The sequence below is a fragment of the Mytilus edulis genome, chromosome 5 (genome assembly GCF_963676685.1).
Source record: "Mytilus edulis chromosome 5, xbMytEdul2.2, whole genome shotgun sequence".
NCBI lineage: Eukaryota > Metazoa > Mollusca > Bivalvia > Mytilida > Mytilidae > Mytilus > Mytilus edulis.
In genome coordinates, this window is record NC_092348.1 from 95,892,427 (window position 1) to 95,913,043 (window position 20,617).

General features: G+C 33.2%; 2 protein-coding genes across 3 annotated transcripts in view; one reads left to right on the top strand and one right to left on the bottom strand.

Annotated features, from left to right (window-relative positions):
* Window positions 1-1,710: 1,710 nt before the first annotated feature.
* LOC139524896 (N(6)-adenosine-methyltransferase catalytic subunit METTL3-like) lies at window positions 1,711-20,131 on the bottom strand. Of its 2 annotated transcripts, XM_071320056.1 has the most exons (16): window positions 19,857-20,131; window positions 17,873-18,143; window positions 17,060-17,132; window positions 14,970-15,028; window positions 13,405-13,465; window positions 9,801-9,890; window positions 9,527-9,563; window positions 8,696-8,815; window positions 7,373-7,428; window positions 6,925-7,029; window positions 6,464-6,651; window positions 5,753-5,791; window positions 5,287-5,395; window positions 4,486-4,551; window positions 3,803-3,915; window positions 1,711-2,379 (listed from the first exon to the last, which is right to left on the bottom strand). In XM_071320056.1, exons 1-16 carry the CDS (start codon window positions 20,005-20,007, stop codon window positions 2,265-2,267), a joined length of 1,653 nt encoding a protein of 550 aa, XP_071176157.1. In that variant the 5' UTR covers window positions 20,008-20,131; the 3' UTR covers window positions 1,711-2,264. The 2 variants fall into 2 exon arrangements, with proteins under 2 accessions (XP_071176157.1, XP_071176158.1); XM_071320057.1 differs by lacking the exons at window positions 1,711-2,379; window positions 3,803-3,915 and adding an exon at window positions 4,080-4,127 and having other exon boundaries at window positions 19,857-20,105.
* Window positions 20,132-20,222: 91 nt separating this feature from the next.
* Window positions 20,223-20,617, top strand: part of LOC139524903 (cleavage and polyadenylation specificity factor subunit 5-like) — a 30,215-nt gene continuing 29,820 nt past the window's right edge. Inside the window, exon 1 of the mRNA XM_071320063.1 lies at window positions 20,223-20,378. Coding sequence (XP_071176164.1) covers window positions 20,257-20,378 — 122 coding nt within the window. The 5' untranslated portion in view covers window positions 20,223-20,256. The remainder of the gene's footprint in view (window positions 20,379-20,617) is intronic.

Sequence of the window (20,617 nt, forward strand, 5' to 3'; positions counted from 1 at the left end):
AATGTTGTTTGTTGCTGTATACCATATTTGTATTTCTTCTTGGTTATTTAAATAATTCAGGCTGTTAGTTTTCTTATTTCACTGTTTTACATGTCATTTTTTGACCTTTTATAATTGACTGCAGAATGGGTTTTGCTTATTTTGAAGCCTGTACAGTGACCTTTAATTGTTAACTTCTGTCATTTGGTGTCTTGTGGAGAATGAAACATCTTATTTGCATATTGTCCAATAAAGCATGAACATGAGGTCACATATATCAGAAAAAGCTTGCAAGTGACATAAACCTTACAATCACTATACACCAAATATAGTTGACCTATTGCTTATAGTATTTGAAAAATATACAACCACAAAAAAATAGCCTTGATCACTGATCAATGAAATAAGTTTAATGTCAGGTTTCTATCTGAGGGACACATAGACTACTAGGATTCCATAAACCAAATAGTTTTCTTATTTCTCATGAGAGAATTTTATGACAAAAAAACATAATATACAACGATATACAACATAAACACGATGTTGACACAATATTGTTAACTTTGCTATGTATTCGATGTTAACGATGTAAACATAAAGATATAGAATATAGAATATATAGAATTTGTCAATATAACGATGTATACTATGTGAACGATGGAAACACAATGGTGTAGACTTGGTTCACAACAGTTGTACAGTGTTGACAATTGTAAACGATGTAAAAATAACATCGTCAACATCATGATGTATACAATGTTATAACGATGTAAACAGAAAGTTATAGAGTCGACATACAACATAAACATGATGTTGACACGATGTTGACACGATATTGTTAACATTGCAATGTATAAGATGTGATTGATGTTAACAGAAAAGTATGGACTCTGCATACAATATAAATACGATGTTGACATGATATTGTCAACATAACAATGTATACGATTTAAACAATGTAAACACAAAGGTAAAGACTTGGTTCACAACATCTATACAATGTTGACGTTGTAAATAAAGACAACAGTAGTAGACTGCTGGTCGAAATTCATAAATCGATTGAGAAAAAAACAACTAAAACTGAGGGAAATGATCCTTATTTATAGAAAGTTATAGAGTCAACATACAACATAAACACGATGTTGACACAACATTGTTAACATCACGAATATACGATGTAAACATAAAGGTATAGACTCTATATATATAATATAAACACGATGTTGACTCAATATTGTAAACATTGCGATGTATGCGATGTGAACGATGTAAACACAAAGGTACAGAACATATAGATAGGATACAATGTAAACACAATAACGACAATATAAAATTGACATTGCGATGTTGACAATATCGACAAAACATCGTGCACTGGACAAACTTCCACCATTGAGCATACATATAGTATATTTACATATTTTAAGAAGCATGCATGACTTGCTTTAATATATTAGTGATATTGGTGAATTAAGTAATGTCAGTTGCACACTTATGGTCAGATCATATGTTTTCGTACTTCATATGAATTCGTACTTCATATGAATTCGTACTTTGCATGCTTTTTCAACGGAAATTGTGACGTCACAGTGCATTCTTATATAACGAAGACTCATGAGACAAGGATAATGTAAATATGTATAATATAATTGAGTTTTTGGAAAGTTTACATATGCAGACGTGTGGATACCTTAAAAAACAAAGGAGTATTATTTGGTTTATCAAACAAAGTTTCATTGTAAAATTTTATTTTCATCTCAAAGACAACAATATAATATTGAATAACAAATACAAAATGTATAAAAAATCTTAAATGATAAATGTTTGTTTACAGTGACATGAATTATTTTGGCCATTTTATAGCACTTTACAATACCTTTTAGAGATCATAAATTATCAGATTTAAATATAATTTCTTTTACACAATTTAATAGATTATTTGCTGTTTTGTAAACAAATATACATGTTCAACAAACCAAATACTATTGACGTTCATGGCCTGACACAAGGTAAAACAATTAACTTACAAAGTATTAAAAATTTATTCCACTGTTTTAAGAAACGAGCACTATTTTCTTTTATTTCATTACTGAAATGAACTTCAAGTTGCCATGTTACACATGTTTATCAGGTGTTTCCTGAAGCTAATTAAACTCTTTGTGATACATAGTCTACAAACAACAGGTCTTGCTCTTCACATGCATGCTGTTGAATCATTTGAACACAATAAAGTTGTTCCACAAATTGTTCCAGTATTTATGTCAAAATGATTCAGTAAGATATCACTATCTAGGCTTGGCTGGTTCCATACAGTTACCATCAGGATATCTCTCTTTAAATCTGGCCACAATGTCGGGATCCTTCAATCTCACTCCTTCTGTTTGATTACCCAGTGTTATCCTGTCATAAAATAAACATTAGCATCAGTTATAAATATATTCATTTGTTTGATTCATAAGGGATAATTCATTTCATCAAATCAAACCAGATGCTCTGCAGGGCGTAGCTTTATACGACCACAGAGGTTGAACACTGAACAGTTGGGGCAAATATGGACACAACATTCAAGCTTGATACAGCTCTGAATTTGGACTGTGATCAAATTTTTGACATAAAATAGGTTTCTGACACAAAACAAATGTCAAGATCTTACAAATTTATTTTGCAATACTGTTCAGTTAAAGATTTCTTCTTGAAACTTTTTAAAAATTTGAAATTGAGAATTTTTGAAAAAAAAATTGAGCCCTTAAAAAAATTGGATCCCCCCAAACTTTTTGAATATCCCCTTGGAGCAATTGCCTCTAAACTGGACCCCAGCCTTACCATTGTAGTACATGGAACCTTGGTACAATTTTAGAGAGATCCATACACTTAAACACAAGTTATTGTCTGGAAACTAGAAAAATGCTTGTTTTTAGCCCTTTTTTGGTCCCTTATTCCTGCATGAATAGGGCAATAACCCCAAATCTCAATCCCAGGCTTCTTTTTGTGATTTGGAACTTTGTGGTACAATGTCAGAGAAATACATACGCTTACACACAAGTTATTGTCCAGAAATTACAAAAATGCTTGTTTTTGGCCCCTTTTTGGCCCTTAATTCCTACACTGTTGGCACCATAACCCCCAAAATAAATCCAAACCTTCTACTTGTGGTATTAAAAATATTGTGGTACAATTTCAGAGCAATTGAAATACTTACACACAAGTTATTATCCTGAAAGTAGAAAAATGCTTGTTTTGGGCCCCTTATTCCTAAACGGTTGGGACCATCATCCGCAAAATCAATCCCAACCTTCCTTTTGTGGTATTGAACCTTCTTAACAAATTTCAAAGAGATCCATTCATGTAAACTAAAGTTATTGTATGGACACCAAATGTATCTTCGAACGACGTAGACGACGACAACATCATACTATTAATAAGATCCCAAAATTTTTTTTGTGGTCGTATAAAAAATACACTGTTTAATTTTAATAACCAGACTCGACTTGATGATAAAATAAAACTGCCGAATTCCACTCATCTTCTACAAAATCTTGTTTTTAAAAATGTCAACATTTTTAAAACTGTTGTTTCTTATTTGTGTTTGTAACTATGTATACTGTTTTGTTTATTATATTTGTAAAAAAATAATATTATAATGATATTATATTATGCTCTATGTGAGCCCATTTTATAAAAATAAAGCATCTTCTTCTTCATCTTCTTCTTCTGTAGGTGAAATTGTCTTTTTTTTTAGGTAACAAAAAACCTGTTTTAGTATTGCAATCATGATGAACATAATTTTACCATTAGTTTCCTTCCATCCTATTTTAATACTTACCAATTAGGCTGGACATTATGTGGACGACCAAACAGCTCTACTTTTCTTGTCCCCGGAGACAATCTTTCTATCATTCCATACACTTCATCAGGTTTGTGACTGGTAGCTCTTACCTAGAAAAGGAAAATAATGCTCTTACCTAGAAAAGGAAAATAATGCTCTTACCTAGAAAAGGAAAATAAAGCTTTGCATCAACTGATTACTGCAAGTGTTTGTGACTGGTAGCTCTTACCTAGAAAAGGAAAATAATGCTCTTACCTAGAAAAGGAAAATAAAGCTTTGCATCAACTGATTACTGCAAGTGTTTGTGACTGGTAGCTCTTACCTAGAAAAGGAAAATAATGCTCTTACCTAGAAAAGGAAAATAAAGCTTTGCATCAACTGATTACTGCAAGTGTTTGTGACTGGTAGCTCTCACCTAGAAAAGGAAAATAATGCTTTGCATCAACTGATTACTGCAAAAGGGCTGGAAAGGAATAAAAGCAAAATTAAGTATCCAATAAAATAAGATATTCCATTCTCAATAGTTTACAATATCTCAGCACCCATCATTCACTATTAAACATATATTGTGTAAATCTACTGATGCCTGTTCAAAGCAACAAATATTTGAAACAATGAGGGTGTTTTCTGTTTTATAAATACTTAAAATCACTGAAAAATGTTTGATATATATATCATACCTCTGCCACAATAACATCACAGTCCAGACCACAATTCACACCTTTAGGATTCCCTTTCACACCAACCTATAGTAAACACAAAATATGCAATTATTTTCAAAATGTTTCAAATACAAAAAAATATTAGTGGTTTAACCTACTTAGCTAGCAAAAAATTATAGGTATAAGTTTTTAGTCAACATTTATGGTTAATTTTACCAAACTAGCTGATGACAGACCCAAAATAAGTGAAGTATATTTTTTTTTTATTTGGTCATAGTTTTGTTATCTGTTGAATTTTTTTTCCTAATGTAAACATTGCATATCAATACTTTATTTGGTTGAAAGATTAAACATACAATATATATATATATATATATATATATATATATATATATATATATATATATATATATATATATATATATATATATATATAAAGATCACTATAATAAATGTTCTTGTGTATAGAAATATATATAGATTACTAAAAACTAAACTATTCATACCGGAAATGTTGGATTTTTTAGTAATCTATATATATATATATATATATATTCAGAAGTTGTATTAAGGTGACAAATGCTTATGGCCATGCACCTCTGCATAAATCAGGACATTAGTTTAATCTTTTGAATTGTTTCACATGCCTGGACATTTAATAACTTACTATATGGTACATATTTTGGTTTTGCTCATTGGTGAAGGCTGTACAGTGAATGATATTTGTTAACATCCTGTTACATTACTGGTTGTCACATTATAACAGAGAGACACATTTTTACTTAAATTATAATCAGTCATTTTAGGAAAAATGTTTACCAGACAATGTTCTTTTCCATGATTCAGCCAATGTCCCGTTCTACCAGTCCTTATTATTCTCTGTAGTTGATTGGTCTTCACCCATATTATTTCATCCATTCTTGTATATCTTAATATTAAAATGTAAATGTAAGAAACATTTATCAATCAATATGTCACATTTTTTTGTTTTTATTTTCGGTGAGGAATCAGAATTTCTATAAAATCAACTTCAACATTTAGAATTTTGTAAATGGTGATTGTGCTTATCAAAATTTTTACAACATTTGAACTCTGCCTAATATCAAGAACATGATTTAAGGAATTAAAATATATAATCAATTGACCACTAAAAAGACCCCATACATATATATATATGTGAAAAAGCATGTGTTGACCTGGTATGAAAATCACTCTGCCATCATGTAAACTATAATACAAATGTAGTACACTGCAGCCAAGGTTACATTATAACAATAGGACTTACCCCCACAGATCCAAACATTCTCTTCCTAATTCCATAGCTCTGAAAGAAAAGTTTGGGCAAAAATATGAATGCAATACAAAACTAATTTTTGATTTATAGTTTATTTTCTAATCATATTAATCAATTACCACAAAGGTTGATGAACCTCAATCAAATTACTTGACATCTAAGTGTTGTAAAGTAAATAAGGAATCACTTAAGCTGAAATCAATAACATCTTGATAACCTTGTATTTTGGCACAGGCATTAACATAGACCTAGTTTTATATTCAACCTTTACAGGAATATAGAAGCTTATCTAACTTGGAAAGCTTAAAAAAATACAGACAGGCATAGCCTAAAACAAGAATGTGTCCTCAGTACACGAATGCCCCACTCGCACTATCATTTTCTATGTTCAGTGGACCGTGAAATTCGGGTAAAATCTCTAATTTGGCATTAAAATTGGAAAGATCATATCATAGGGAACATGCGTACCAAGTTTGAAGTCAATTGGACTTCAACTTCATCAAAAACTACCTTGACCAAAAACTTTAACCTGAAGCGGGACAGACGGACGAACGGACGGACGAACGAACGGACGGACGGACGAACGGACGCACAGACCAGAAAACATAATGCCCCTCTACTATCGTAGGTGGGGCATAAAAAATGAAAATTGGTAAGAAAGATTTACATGGGCATTTTATAACATGTTCAAGAGGATCATACCTTCCTGTGACCCACAAAAATATATATCCATCATCTTGTAAAGCTGGGACAGGTAACTTTCTCATCTCATCATCCTGCATGGTTCCGTAGGGTAACTCCATATGGATATCCCAAGGTGGATCAGCCATGATTACTGCACATTTACCCAGCACTGACATGTCAAATACTCGAAGATCACATTGGATCCACTGAAAAACAAAACAATATGGTGACTCTAACAAAACAATAACACATTGAGAAGCACAGTTATTCAAAATCATATCTGCTACTGTACTTTCTATCATAAAATTAAATTATCTGAGTTACCTCCCCTCATAAATCATGTTCATCAAAATTTTGGTCTAACAAAAATGACCAAATTGTACAAAATCTCTTTAACTGTAGTCAAATCAGAGAAATATAATACAAGAGATTTGAAACTAGACACAAGTTATTGATTGAGATAGATTTATGTATATTACCTGAGGTGGAAACATTTGGACGTCAGTATTTTCTACTTTCTTTGTGACAGCCAATTCTTTAGTAAGTCCTAACTTAGCTTGGTATTCAACTTCATAATGTACATACTGAAAAATAAGGGACTAAAGAGTTATACTACTTGATTGCTACTTACTTATTAAACGTAAATTATCAGTCTCAAATATAAGATACATATTCAGTACAAGAACAAATAAACCATCAAGTAAAGTAATATTTAAGGTATTAGATGTATATGGTTTTCTACATTATCTTATTTGTTCATTTTCCAAAATATTGATAAAAGCAGAAATTAACTGTATGCTATTTTTCTCATCTGCAATGTATATCACAGGAATTAGACAGATTAATTAAGTGTATTGTGCTACCTCTTTCAAATGAAAAGCAGAATTTGAAGGCTATTAATCCAATGATCCTTTTTAGTTACAATACCTTGCATGTGTCCATATGGAAACAAGTGTTAAGGAAGGAACAATCACCAAGGGATTCTGAAATACAAAGGAATTATATATTGAAAATCAAATCAAAACAATAAACATCTAGATCTATAAGTCATTAAAATATTTTTTACTTTACCTTTATATTTGGCAAAATATGTTTTTTTCTAGAAAAGTTGATAGAGGATAAACTTATCAAATTCTATATATGTGCCTGTCCAAAGTCAGGAAACGGTAATTCAGCAGTTGCTGTTTTTTTTACCTTACATCATATTTAGGAGATAACTGTATTGTATTTTAAGCTCAGATGGCATCAATTGGTGATTTGATGGTTGCAAATTAAGTTTACTGATGACACGTTAGCGGAGTCAGTAAACAGGTATTTTCAACCATCAAATCACCAATTGATCCTTTGGAGCTTAAAAAACAATATTGTTATCCCCATGCTAATGAAACATACAGAAAACACAGTCAAATCACACATTTAACATCTGTCATACATTGTCTGCGCTTGCACATATCTTTCATAGCATCAATTGCGAATTGATGCCATGAAAATTGTTGACTTTATCCAATCAAAATAAACATTATAAACAGTGTTGCATTAGAATTGTATTTCTTTGTTGTTTTGTATACAAATTGGGTAATTAGTTTTCTGTTAAATTTGAATTGTTCCACATTTATTTTATTGCTTGCTATTGGTATGGGTTTTGCTTATTGATGAAGAACACAAGCTGCCTTATAGGTTGCATTTCTGTAAATATTGACAATGCAATTTCCCATAGGAGCTCCTTTTACGGCTAAAGCTGTACTACAAAATGTACTTTTACTATGAAATTTTGAAAAAAATCTTATCCTAGAATTGAAAGTTCATATGCACTACAATTTTTTTCAAAGGTCAAAATATAGGGCTGTGCGGCATATTTTCAACGTTTATATGCCCTGAACTTTTCAGAGTTTAAACTAACACTAATTTTCTTAACTACCCCTACCTCGAATGAAGGGTTACCACAGATTTCAGTTTAAACAATATGCACATGTATATTTACTGGTAATATTCCAAAGTTATGTCTCTATGAGATGGAACACAGAGAGCATAACTGGGAACCAGTATGTAAACAAAATTAATTTTCTATGAATATTCTGAATCTCCCCAAAAGAGGCGTGTTTTGAGAAACAGCTGTATTTACAAAGTGCAACCTACAGTTGCTAACATCTACATCATTTGGACTCTGGTGGATAGTTGTCTCATTGATATACATACCACATCTCCTTATTTTACATTTACATTAGCATAAAAACAATTACTACTATTTACCATCTGTATGTTTGTTGATGATTTTTCTAAAATGAAGTCTTTTACACGGCTTTGATGATTCCTTTAATCGTGAACATTCTTCTCTGGTACCAAACTGACAAAATTCCTTCAGCTGGGCACCTGTTGGAAAAAACATTAACTTACTAATTCATATTCAATAAAGTTTTATCTCAAAAATAATAATAAAGATGTCACTCATTTCAATAAACAGATGTTTACCTTCTATTTCTACAACAATTTCTCAACAGTTCAATTTTAATCTTTATAAGGATTATAATATTACTGTCTCAAGTAGAGAAATACACTTATTCTGCGCTGAAATCTATATGTCACAAATTACATAATCGATCTCAAATAGTTTTTAGACATAAATTTTTTAAATCAGTTACAAACTGATTTTTTCTGGTATCTTTTACACTGACATAGCAATACACTATTATTCAGTGACTGCTTACAAACAAGTGTTGCACGTGTGAAATTATTTGACCAAAACATATTTAAAAAAAAATTGTAGATTACATGAAATATTGAGGAAATATAAGGACAGAACCAATATAATGATGAGGGGGAGGACAGGGGGGTACCCTTCTCCCTTCTCCCACCCCTCTTCTCCTTTCTCCTACCCCCGTTCTCCTTTCTCCCATTAGAATAAAACATCTCCTTTTGAGATATTTTTTTTTGAAATATTAGAAATTTTTTTAAAAGGAGAGATATTTTATTTGTTCTCCTTTCTCCAACTTTTTCTCCTTTCTCCCAGCCTTCCTCTCCTTTCTCCTACCCCCTTTCTCCCTGTCTCCCTTACCCATGTCCTCCCCCTCAATGATAACTTACCTCCTTGAGACTTGAACCTCTGAGTAAGGAACTGTTCCTGAAATACAAAATACTCCGTCATTATTATTCTTCACAAATGTTTTTAATATCATATTCTGAACATAACTTTGCTATCAGAAACTATTTTTTGTCCCAAGTACACAGTAATAAATCATCTGATTCTAGCTTCACCATTGCTATATATAATCATTCGTTAACTAATAAAACTGATTTTGAGTATCCTTAACATTCATATTTAAAAAAAAAAAACAATTTCATGTGATGGAAGTTATACCTTTGCTGTGGGTTTATCCAACAATTCTAATATTTCTTCATTTAACTTCTTATTTTCCTTCTCCTTGGCTGATTCCATGGACAAAAGGCTCTGGAAAACATAACACAAACATAAATTCACATTCATACTGTAAATTATTATACTTAGTACATATTTTCCAGAATGAACTCCCCACAAATGCTATGTTCCATCACAAAGCTCCCCCCCCCCCGACTAAAATTTACTTCCCAGTACTCAATATCAAACATCAGGCTTCACATACTTTTTTCTTTTCTCTTTTCCATTGTTTTCCCTTCTCTATCCAGTGTCTGATATGCATCATTGATTACACAATAACTTTTCATATTGATGTAATATTCACAAACAAGATAGACAGTGGCGGATCCAGAAATTTTTTGAAGGAAAGGGGGGGGGGGGGGGGCACTGAATACCTAAGAGGGAACCCACTCTCATCATGCTTCAGTGATTCCCTATACAATCAACCAAATTTTTCCCACAAAAAGGGGTAGCCTGAAAAAGCCTCTAAATCAGCCTGATAGATTCACACCTCAAACAAAACATCCAAACAAAAGTGTTGTGAAAAGTCATATTGCACCAAAATATTATTTCTATCATCAACAGTAGTAAAGAAAGATTGCAAATTGGCTAGTTTTACAGCTATTCAAATTCTATTGATGCAAAGTACAGTATTCTGTTCTAATGAATGAACAAACAAGAATGTGTCCCAAGTACACGGATGCCCCACTCGCACTATCATTTTCCATATACAGTGGACCGTGAAATTGGGGTAAAAACTCTAATTTGGCATTAAAATTAGAAAGATCATATCATAGGGAACATGTGTACTAAGTTTGACTTCGATTGGACTTCAACTTCATCAAAAACTACCTTGACCAAAAACTTTAACCTGAAGCGGGACAGACGGACTAACGAACGGACGGACGGACGAACGAACGGACGCACAGACCAGAAAGCATTATGCCCCTCTACTATCGTAGGTGGGGCATAAAAAATGAATGAGATGACTGAGGCAGTTTTAATGAAATGTTATAGACAACCTACCTCAATGCTGTTGTCTTTATGACATGTTATAGACAACATACCTCAATGCTGTTGTCTTTATGACATGTTATAGACACCATACCTCAATGCTGTTGTCTTTATGACATGTTATAGACACCATACCTCCATGCTGTTGTCTTTATGACATGTTATAGACAACATACCTCAATGCTGTTGTCTTTATGACATGTTATAGACAACATACCTCAATGCTGTTGTCTTTATGACATGTTATAGACAACATACCTCCATGCTGTTGTCTTTATGACATGTTATAGACACCATACCTCAATGCTGTTGTCTTTATGACATGTTATAGACAACATACCTCCATGCTGTTGGCTTTATGACATGTTATAGACAACATACCTCAATGCTGTTGTCTTTATGACATGTTATAGACAACATACCTCCATGCTGTTGTCTTTATGACATGTTATAGACAACATACCTCCATGCTGTTGTCTTTATGACATGTTATAGACACCATACCTCAATGCTGTTGTCTTTATGACATGTTATAGACAACATACCTCCATGCTGTTGTCTTTATGACATGTTATAGACAACATACCTCAATGCTGTTGTCTTTATGACATGTTATAGACAACATACCTCAATGCTGTTGTCTTTATGACATGTTATAGACAACACACCTCAATACTGTTGTCTTTATGACATGTTATAGACAACACACCTCAATACTGTTGTCTTTATGACATGTTATAGACACCACACCTCAATGCTGTTGTCTTTATGACATGTTATAGACACCATACCTCAATGCTGTTGTCTTTATGACATGTTATAGACAACATACCTCAATGCTGTTGTCTTTATGACATGTTATAGACACCATACCTCAATGCTGTTGTCTTTATGACATGTTATAGACACCATACCTCAATGCTGTTGTCTTTATGACATGTTATAGACACCATACCTCAATGCTGCTGTCTTTATGACATGTTATAGACACCATACCTCAATGCTGTTGTCCTTATGACATGTTATAGACACCATACCTCAATGCTGTTGTCTTTATGACATGTTATAGACACCATACCTCAATGCTGTTGTCTTTATGACATGTTATAGACACCATACCTCAATGCTGTTGTCTTTATGACATGTTATAGACACCATACCTCACTGCTGTTGTCTTTATGACATGTTATAGACAACATACCTCAATGCTGTTGTCTTTATGACATGTTATAGACACCATACCTCAATGCTGTTGTCTTTATGACATGTTATAGACAACATACCTCAATGCTGTTGTCTTTATGACATGTTATAGACACCATACCTCAATGCTGTTGTCTTTATGACATGTTATAGACACCATACCTCAATGCTGTTGTCTTTATGACATGCTGTTGTCTTTATGACATGTTATAGACAACATACCTCAATGCTGTTGTCTTTATGACATGTTATAGACAACATACCTCAATGCTGTTGTCCTTATGACATGTTATAGACACCATACCTCAATGCTGTTGTCTTTATGACATGTTATAGACACCATACCTCCATGCTGTTGTCTTTATGACATGTTATAGACACCATACCTCAATGCTGTTGTCTTTATGACATGTTATAGACACCATACCTCAATGCTGTTGTCTTTATGACATGTTATAGACAACATACCTCAATGCTGTTGTCTTTATGACATGTTATAGACACCATACCTCAATGCTGTTGTCTTTATGACATGTTATAGACACCATACCTCAATGCTGTTGTCTTTATGACATGTTATAGACACCATACCTCAATGCTGTTGTCTTTATGACATGTTATAGACGACATACCTCAATGCTGTTGTCCTTATGACATGTTATAGACGACATACCTCAATGCTGTTGTCTTTATGACATGTTATAGACGACATACCTCAATGCTGTTGTCTTTATGACATGTTATAGACGACATACCTCAATGCTGTTGTCTTTATGACATGTTATAGACGACATACCTCAATGCTGTTGTCTTTATGACATGTTATAGACGACATACCTCAATGCTGTTGTCTTTATGACATGTTATAGACGACATACCTCAATGCTGTTGTCTTTATGACATGTTATAGACGACATTATGACATGTTATAGACACCATACCTCAATGCTGTTGTCTTTATGACATGTTATAGACACCATACCTCAATGCTGTTGTCTTTATGACATGTTATAGACACAATACCTCAATGCTGTTGTCTTTATGACATGTTATAGACACCATACCTCAATGCTGTTGTCTTTATGACATGTTATAGACACCATACCTCAATGCTGTTGTCCTTATGACATGTTATAGACACCATACCTCAATGCTGTTGTCCTTATGACATGTTATAGACACCATACCTCAATGCTGTTGTCCTTATGACATGTTATAGACACCATACCTCAATGCTGTTGTCCTTATGACATGTTATAGACACCATACCTCAATGCTGTTGTCTTTATGACATGTTATAGACACCATACCTCAATGCTGTTGTCTTTATGACATGTTATAGACACCATACCTCAATGCTGTTGTCTTTAACTTTGGATTGTTTTAACCCTGGTTCTTCAGAACTGCTATCTCTGGAACAAATCAAATTATCTCAATCACAAAACAATTTAAAAGTACAAAAGCAACAATTAATCAATCAATTATATTAAAAGAACATACGATATTCATGTAATTTTGCTTGACCTTGGATAGACCTTACAGTTAAGATAAAGCTATTATATAAGCTAGTTATGAGATAAAGATTTTCTACAGAATACCAAATTGAAGACAAACAAGAGTGCACACGCTGAAATGTCTCGCCTTCTATACTAATCATTGATATTATGTTGATAGTCCTAAGTATAAAGCTTTATTACAACTGTCTCACAAACTTAACATTAACCAAGATAACTAAACAAAGACCAATGAACCATGAAAATGAGGTCAAGGTCAGATGAACCATGCCAGGCAGACATATACAGCTAACAATGCTTCTATACAACATATATAGTTGACCTATTACTTATAGTTTAAGAAAAATAGACCAAAACACAAAAACTTAACACTGTGCAATGAAGCGTGAAAATGAGGTCACGGTCAAAAGAAACCTGCAGTTTATAAAATATTTACATTCACCAAATATAGTTGACCTATGGCATATAGTATTAGCTAAAAAGACCAAAACTCAAAAACTTAACTTTGACCACTGAACATGAAAATGAGGTCAAGGTCACATGACATTTGCCCGCTAGACATGTACACCTTACAATCATTCCATACAACAAATATAGTAGACCTATTGCATATAGTATGCAAAAAACAGACCAAAACACAAAAATTTAACTATAACCACTGAACCATGAAAATGAGGTCAAGGTCACATGACATCTGCCCGCTAGACATGTACACCTTATAATCATTCCATACAACAAATATAGTAGACCTATTGCATATAGTATGAAAAAAACAGACCAAGACACAAAAATTTAACTATAACCACTGAACCATGAAAATGAGGTCAAGGTCAGATGACACCTGCCAGTTGGACATGTACACCTTACAGTCCTTCCATACACTTTTTTTTCAAGTGGTCACTGAACCATGAAAATGAGGTCAAGGACATTGGACATGTGACTGATGGAAACTTCGTAACATGAGGCATCTATATACAAAGTATGAAGCATCCAGGTCTTCCACCTTCTAAAATATAAAGCTTTTAAGAAGTTAGCTAACACCGCCGCCGCCGCCGTAGCCGCCGCCGGATCACTATCCCTATGTCGAGCTTTCTGCAACAAAAGTTGCAGGCTCGACAAAAAGTAGTACAACCAATATTGCTCTGTGTTGAAGGCCAAACTGTGAATTATAGTTGCAAATCTCAACAAATTTGGTCTTTTGTGGACAATTGTCTCATTGAAAATCATACAAATTCTGATTTTTAGAGGATTTTGTAAATTGACAATATTTTGAACAAACTAATTTCAATACCTTACAGCTATTAAAACAGCTGCTCTAATGAAACTTTAACATTTTTATGTCTTTATATAAAATGTGACTTTCCTAGAGATCTATATATATATTATGTCTCATGATACATACCCTTCATGTTTCCGTTTCTTAGATACTTTGTCATCGCTTTCTTTTGTCAAGGCAGATAACTAAAATAAAACAGAATAATAAAATACTGTGAAATTGAGAAATATGTAGTAGCTTAAAATTTTCAGTAAAACAGTCCAATGTAAAGAAACCTTTACTAATTACGAATTGAAGAATAAAGTACTGCTATTCCTATTTTAATGCAACACTCATGTTTAAAATTAAGCAATTGAATATCCATGAAATGTAAACTGTCAATGACTCTTATAAAATTGATGGAAATATCATCCAATCAAAACTTACAGTGATGGTTATTTTCTAATATGAAATGAAATGTTATGTGAATTTTTTTCTATACTACTGGACAGGTTAAAACTTTACTCTTGCCAAATATTTTTTTATTTGAAACAAAGATAAATTCTACACATTTTTTTGAAAAGTGCAAATGTAGCAAAGACTTATAGGGGGAAATCAATGGTGGTATTACACCTCAACATGAAGAACCACAATCAAAAATTTACCATTTACATGTATTCTGCCTATCTTTTGTTATAGAGACATTAAGACAGACCTTATATATACAGTCCGCCAAAAGTTAAGCACCACCGAAATATAACTGGCAATATTTTTTTAACTATTGCAAAAAAAATATTAATGTTTGGTGTTATGAATTACCTTTAACATACACTAAAAAAAATCATTACGACCAAAAAGATTGCACTCCGATAAAGCAGTCAACCAACCTTTTATCAAAGGTCATATGTGCGTTTATAAATACACTGTTTCTCCAGGTGGTCGTGTAAGTGTTCGTACATTGGTCCGTCACTTTATAGAGGCAAACGAAGAGCACGTCGTGGTGTATAGAGACCTGTACCTTCAAGCAGGCACTCTACCGTCAGGTTTAAATGGGATAATGAACATCTATGCTTGAACATAAGAACCTGACAAAACACTCATTGGTCAGATGGGAGTCAGTTTCCTTTACTGCCAGAAGACGCCATAATACGAATTTCGCAGGGGAAAAAAACGGCCTATGACCAAAAACAATATTTGCACAAGGACTGCATGCATTGCTGGTTGTGTTCCAGTACGGGGTTGCTTCTTATACCGTTATAAGCTGGGTATGCATATTCTGCAGGGTAACATAAACGGACAGACATACAGAGATTTGGTGCCTTAACATATTGTAGTCCGTCATTTTAGTAATCCCCCACTTGCGTCAACATTGTCAAGACACTTGTACCTGAATGACAACGCTATACCACGCAGGGCAAGAATTTTAACCGTGTCCAAAGAGCAACCAGCCATTTACACTAATTTTTGGCCTTCCTTGACTCCATGCATGAACCCTATCAAACATGTCTGAGATGCCATTGTCGGAAATCTCAATCGAGATTCACCTTTACAAAAGTTTGTCGATTTAAAAGTGGCATATTTGTTTAATGCAACAGATTTCCTCAACTAAAGTTTTGAAGGCTTGTACCGAGAAAGATAGTCGTGTTATGAAACTGTACCGGAAATGAGGTTGTTACACATGCTATTGACTCAAATATTGACATTAAATTTGCCAAACATACCAAAGATTATGTGTAGAAAATTTTAATGGTATTGGGTGATTAATTGTTGTAAAAAAATAAAATCACAGTGAAACTTAAATTCCATTTCTTAATTGTGTAATTTACACTATTTCTATGAACGAAAAACCTATATGCATAGAACCTTCATAAGTGACCAAAATTATATTTGTGGTTTGTTAATGGTATACATTAGCAAAATTGCTATATGATTGTTTTCTATTTTTCGAGGAACAATTGATTTTTTAAATTTGAAAAAAAATCGATGCAATAAAAGTAGGTGGTGCTTAACTTTTGGCGGACTGTATATATAGCCATGCCATTGACAGTAAATTGAGACCTAACATAGAGTAAACAATATTTCATTTGAAAATATTAACGTATACATTACAATATGCCAGTTTTATTAGGATTTGAAAACAAGAGATTTTCCACTTTTACAAATTCCTCCCCTAACTTGATATTGTTCTTAAATAATGTAATTTTGCTATCTTTCATAATTTATACAATAAGACAGACCTTAGTTATATCCATACTATTGACAGTAATTTTGCCTTGTTCATCTTCTAAACTGTCATCTTTTACTGTTATACTGAAAGAAAAATATTACATCATTAAAATATTTAAATTTCTTTACACCTTACAATGTATCCCTATTCCCTCCTGAACCTAAAATCTGTGCCGCTTGAACTATTGACCTATTCCCTCCTGAACCTAAAATCTGTGCCGCTTGAACTATTGACATGATACAACATTCACTTTTCCATTGTGGCATCAGATATTTTGTATTATGATGCCAACATTTTACAGGAACCTGTGTGATATCCAGTAATGGCAGACAAATAGCGATAAGGTGTATTCATATACCTTAAAATTGGATATTTTATTTGGATAATGGTTTGATTGATTGATCGCTGCTTAACATCCAGAGGTGAAAATTGTCATTATAATACCCTGCGTTGCACTACACTGACAGGTTGCGATAGATTCTTAACAGGCTAGGACATAAGGTTATTATAGTCAACAGGAGAACATGCCATCCTGCACTTACTGCATGAACACACTGTCCTGACTCCATGTCAACTTGTCTTGCTCTGATTACAAAATGTCTACACCTTTCAATCCCTTACGACCATGATGACATATTGAAATGTAGCATTAAAGCATATGGATTTTATTTTCTCCTGGTTTTGGAAATCTACATTTATTAACTGCAGAGATAAAAAAAAAATATTTTGGTGTAGCTGCATTGCTATAGTACTAGTATTGGCATATAACTCATATCTTATACATGTATATTTCTTTCATCATGTTCATATTTATTTCACCTACTTTATCAGCTGTTGTCCTGCAAATTTCTTCAGTAATTCTTCCACAACATCAAGTTTAACGGTCTGTTTGAGTATTTTAGATGAATGTTCTGCTATAACATTAGAACTACAGGGTATGTCTAGATCTATGTCACAGAGAGCCAACATTACTTTCTTCTCTAGAACAGGGTCTATCTTTGTAGGTTCAGCAGCCGGTGTGGACTTTACTGGACTGGAAGATGTAGATGGTATTGCTTTAACAGGGCTTGCTGATTCTGATTGGCTCTTTGTATCTGAAAAATAAAGTTCATGATTTGAGGCAAAATCAATTAAAAGTTCTTGTACAAAATTTTTATTTAAATTCAAATTCAAACCAGATGCTCCGCAGGTTGCAGCTTTATACGACCGCAGAGGTTGAACCCTGAATGGTTGGGGCAAGTATGGACACAACATTCAAGCTGGATTCAGCTCTAAATTTGGATTGTGATTAAATAGTTGACACAGCATAGGTTTCTGACACAGAATGAATGTGGTCTAATGAACTTAAAATATTTTTTTTGCCTTTGAGTTATTCACTATGCTGTTGAATATTAATCCTCTCAAAAAAATGTTTAAAGAAATTTTCTTTTTATTTATGAAATCTGAAATGAGAAAAATTTACCCCCCCCCCCCCCTCCCATTTTTTTTTCACATCCCCCTTTACCATGTTTACCTTTTTCCAAAACTGATCTCAATTCAAACTTCTAATGGAGTTTGCAACAATAACTACTCATTTAAGTACATCATAAAATATTAAAATATAAAATAAAGTGCTTGTTATCACTGAATGGTAAAGATTGTTTTAATTTATCAGTCGGTAGTAAAAGTGAATATGCATTGTATAATGTTTAGATTTAGCATATCAAAAAAGCCCAAGAATTCAATTTTTGTTAAAATCAAACTTAGTTTAATTTTGGACCCTTTGGACTTTAATGTAGACCAATTTGAAAAGTTATGGTGCGAAAACCAAGAACAATGCTTATTTGGGCCCTTTTTTGGCCCCTAATTTCTAAACTGTTGGAACCAAAACTCCCAAAATCAATACCAACCTTCCTTTTGTGGTCATAAACCTTGTGTCAAAATTTCATAGATTTCTATTTACTTAAACTAAAGTTATAGTGCTAAAACAAAGAAAATGCTTATTTGGGCCCTTTTTGGCCCCTAATTCCTAAAATATTGGGACCAAAACTCTCAAAATCAATCCCAATCTTCCTTTTGTGGTCATAAACCTTGTGTTAAAATTTCATAGATTTCTATTCACTTTTACTAAAAATAATGATTGTTGATTTAACTTGCTTTGATGTAAATACTGCATGTATTTATCTTGTTATGAGTGAGTAAAACTTTGAAGATCACGAGAGATAATTGTTTTTAACAGCTTGGCTCCTAAATTTGATCTCTTTTAAAAAAAAATATTCATAGCAATACACTTACGAAATATGATTAAGATTTTATCAACACATAAAAAACATTGTCAGAATTTCACTTTATTTAGAAAAAATGAACAAATCATTTTTATGTAGAGCAATACACTTGCTTTAACGGTATTATAAAGATTTATTCAACACGTCAAAAAAATGTTATCAGAACCTCACTATATGTAGAAACAATGAAAAAAATATTTATAAATAGCAATACACTTCATGCACTTTATTACCCAAACTCGATTCCAAATTGTATAACACAATACCCATAAAAATTGGTCTTGAACGTGTAGGGTGCGAACAGACTTTGAGTGCGAAAGTGTAGGGTGGGAAAGTGAAAGGGCGCCAACGTGAATGGGCGCGAAGGTGATTGCTCGCGAACAGACCCAGATTCATGAGACCTCCAGTAAAATGGTGTAAAAATAGCAATAAGATCAACATTAACGACAATGGAAAAAAAAATATATGGGTCAGCTATTTTGTGTGCTAATTCTCAGTTGCAAAATGGACAATTTCAATGAGAACCAGATAATGGTGTTTCACCTTCACTACTTGTTGTTGGTGAGATGCTAGACTTGGTGATTTCGGCTGCAATTTCCTCTCTTTCTTTTCGTCTCTGGAGCATTTTAGCTCTCAAGCTACTCTGTTTGCTTTTGATAGCTTGGATATCGCTCCATGCATCTGAATCTGACATGGTGGTGTCTTAAATCAGGTTCGTAAATAGGTAAATAGTTCGATCTCGAAATCAATTCTCTTTTTTTTTTAATTTGATCAGTGTCAATTATCTGCAATTCAAACAAACGAAATATTTTCTATTTTAAAGCGCTTAAAAGACCCAGAAGGGCACTTTTCTAAAATAACTGGTTCCCTGTTTGTAATTTTGTTGCTGATTTGCCTCAAATTAATATAAAAAGAACCAGAATAAAGTAGGAAAACATTGACAATGGCGTCACATGGAAGAGCACACGGCGTTCCCCACGGTTGGCCTAAACAATCTAATTCCGCATCCTTCCCAAAATATGGCACTGCAAATCCTCTCATAACTCTCGACAGACCAATCAATTTGTAAGCACTCTAGCCATATAGGTTCATGTGTCTTTTAATTTATCTATCAGAAATTCATGATCTTTCTTTTGTAGACTACTACTACTAGTACTAGTGCAACACTCCAACAGCAAGACAGGATCTGTATGATTCCGGATAAGTGTTCCTGGTTAATTAGTTCTTTTGAAGAATGCGTAAACCACAGACCCAACTTAATCAGGTCATGAACCATACCAGCTAACCCTCACATTGCGAGCGGG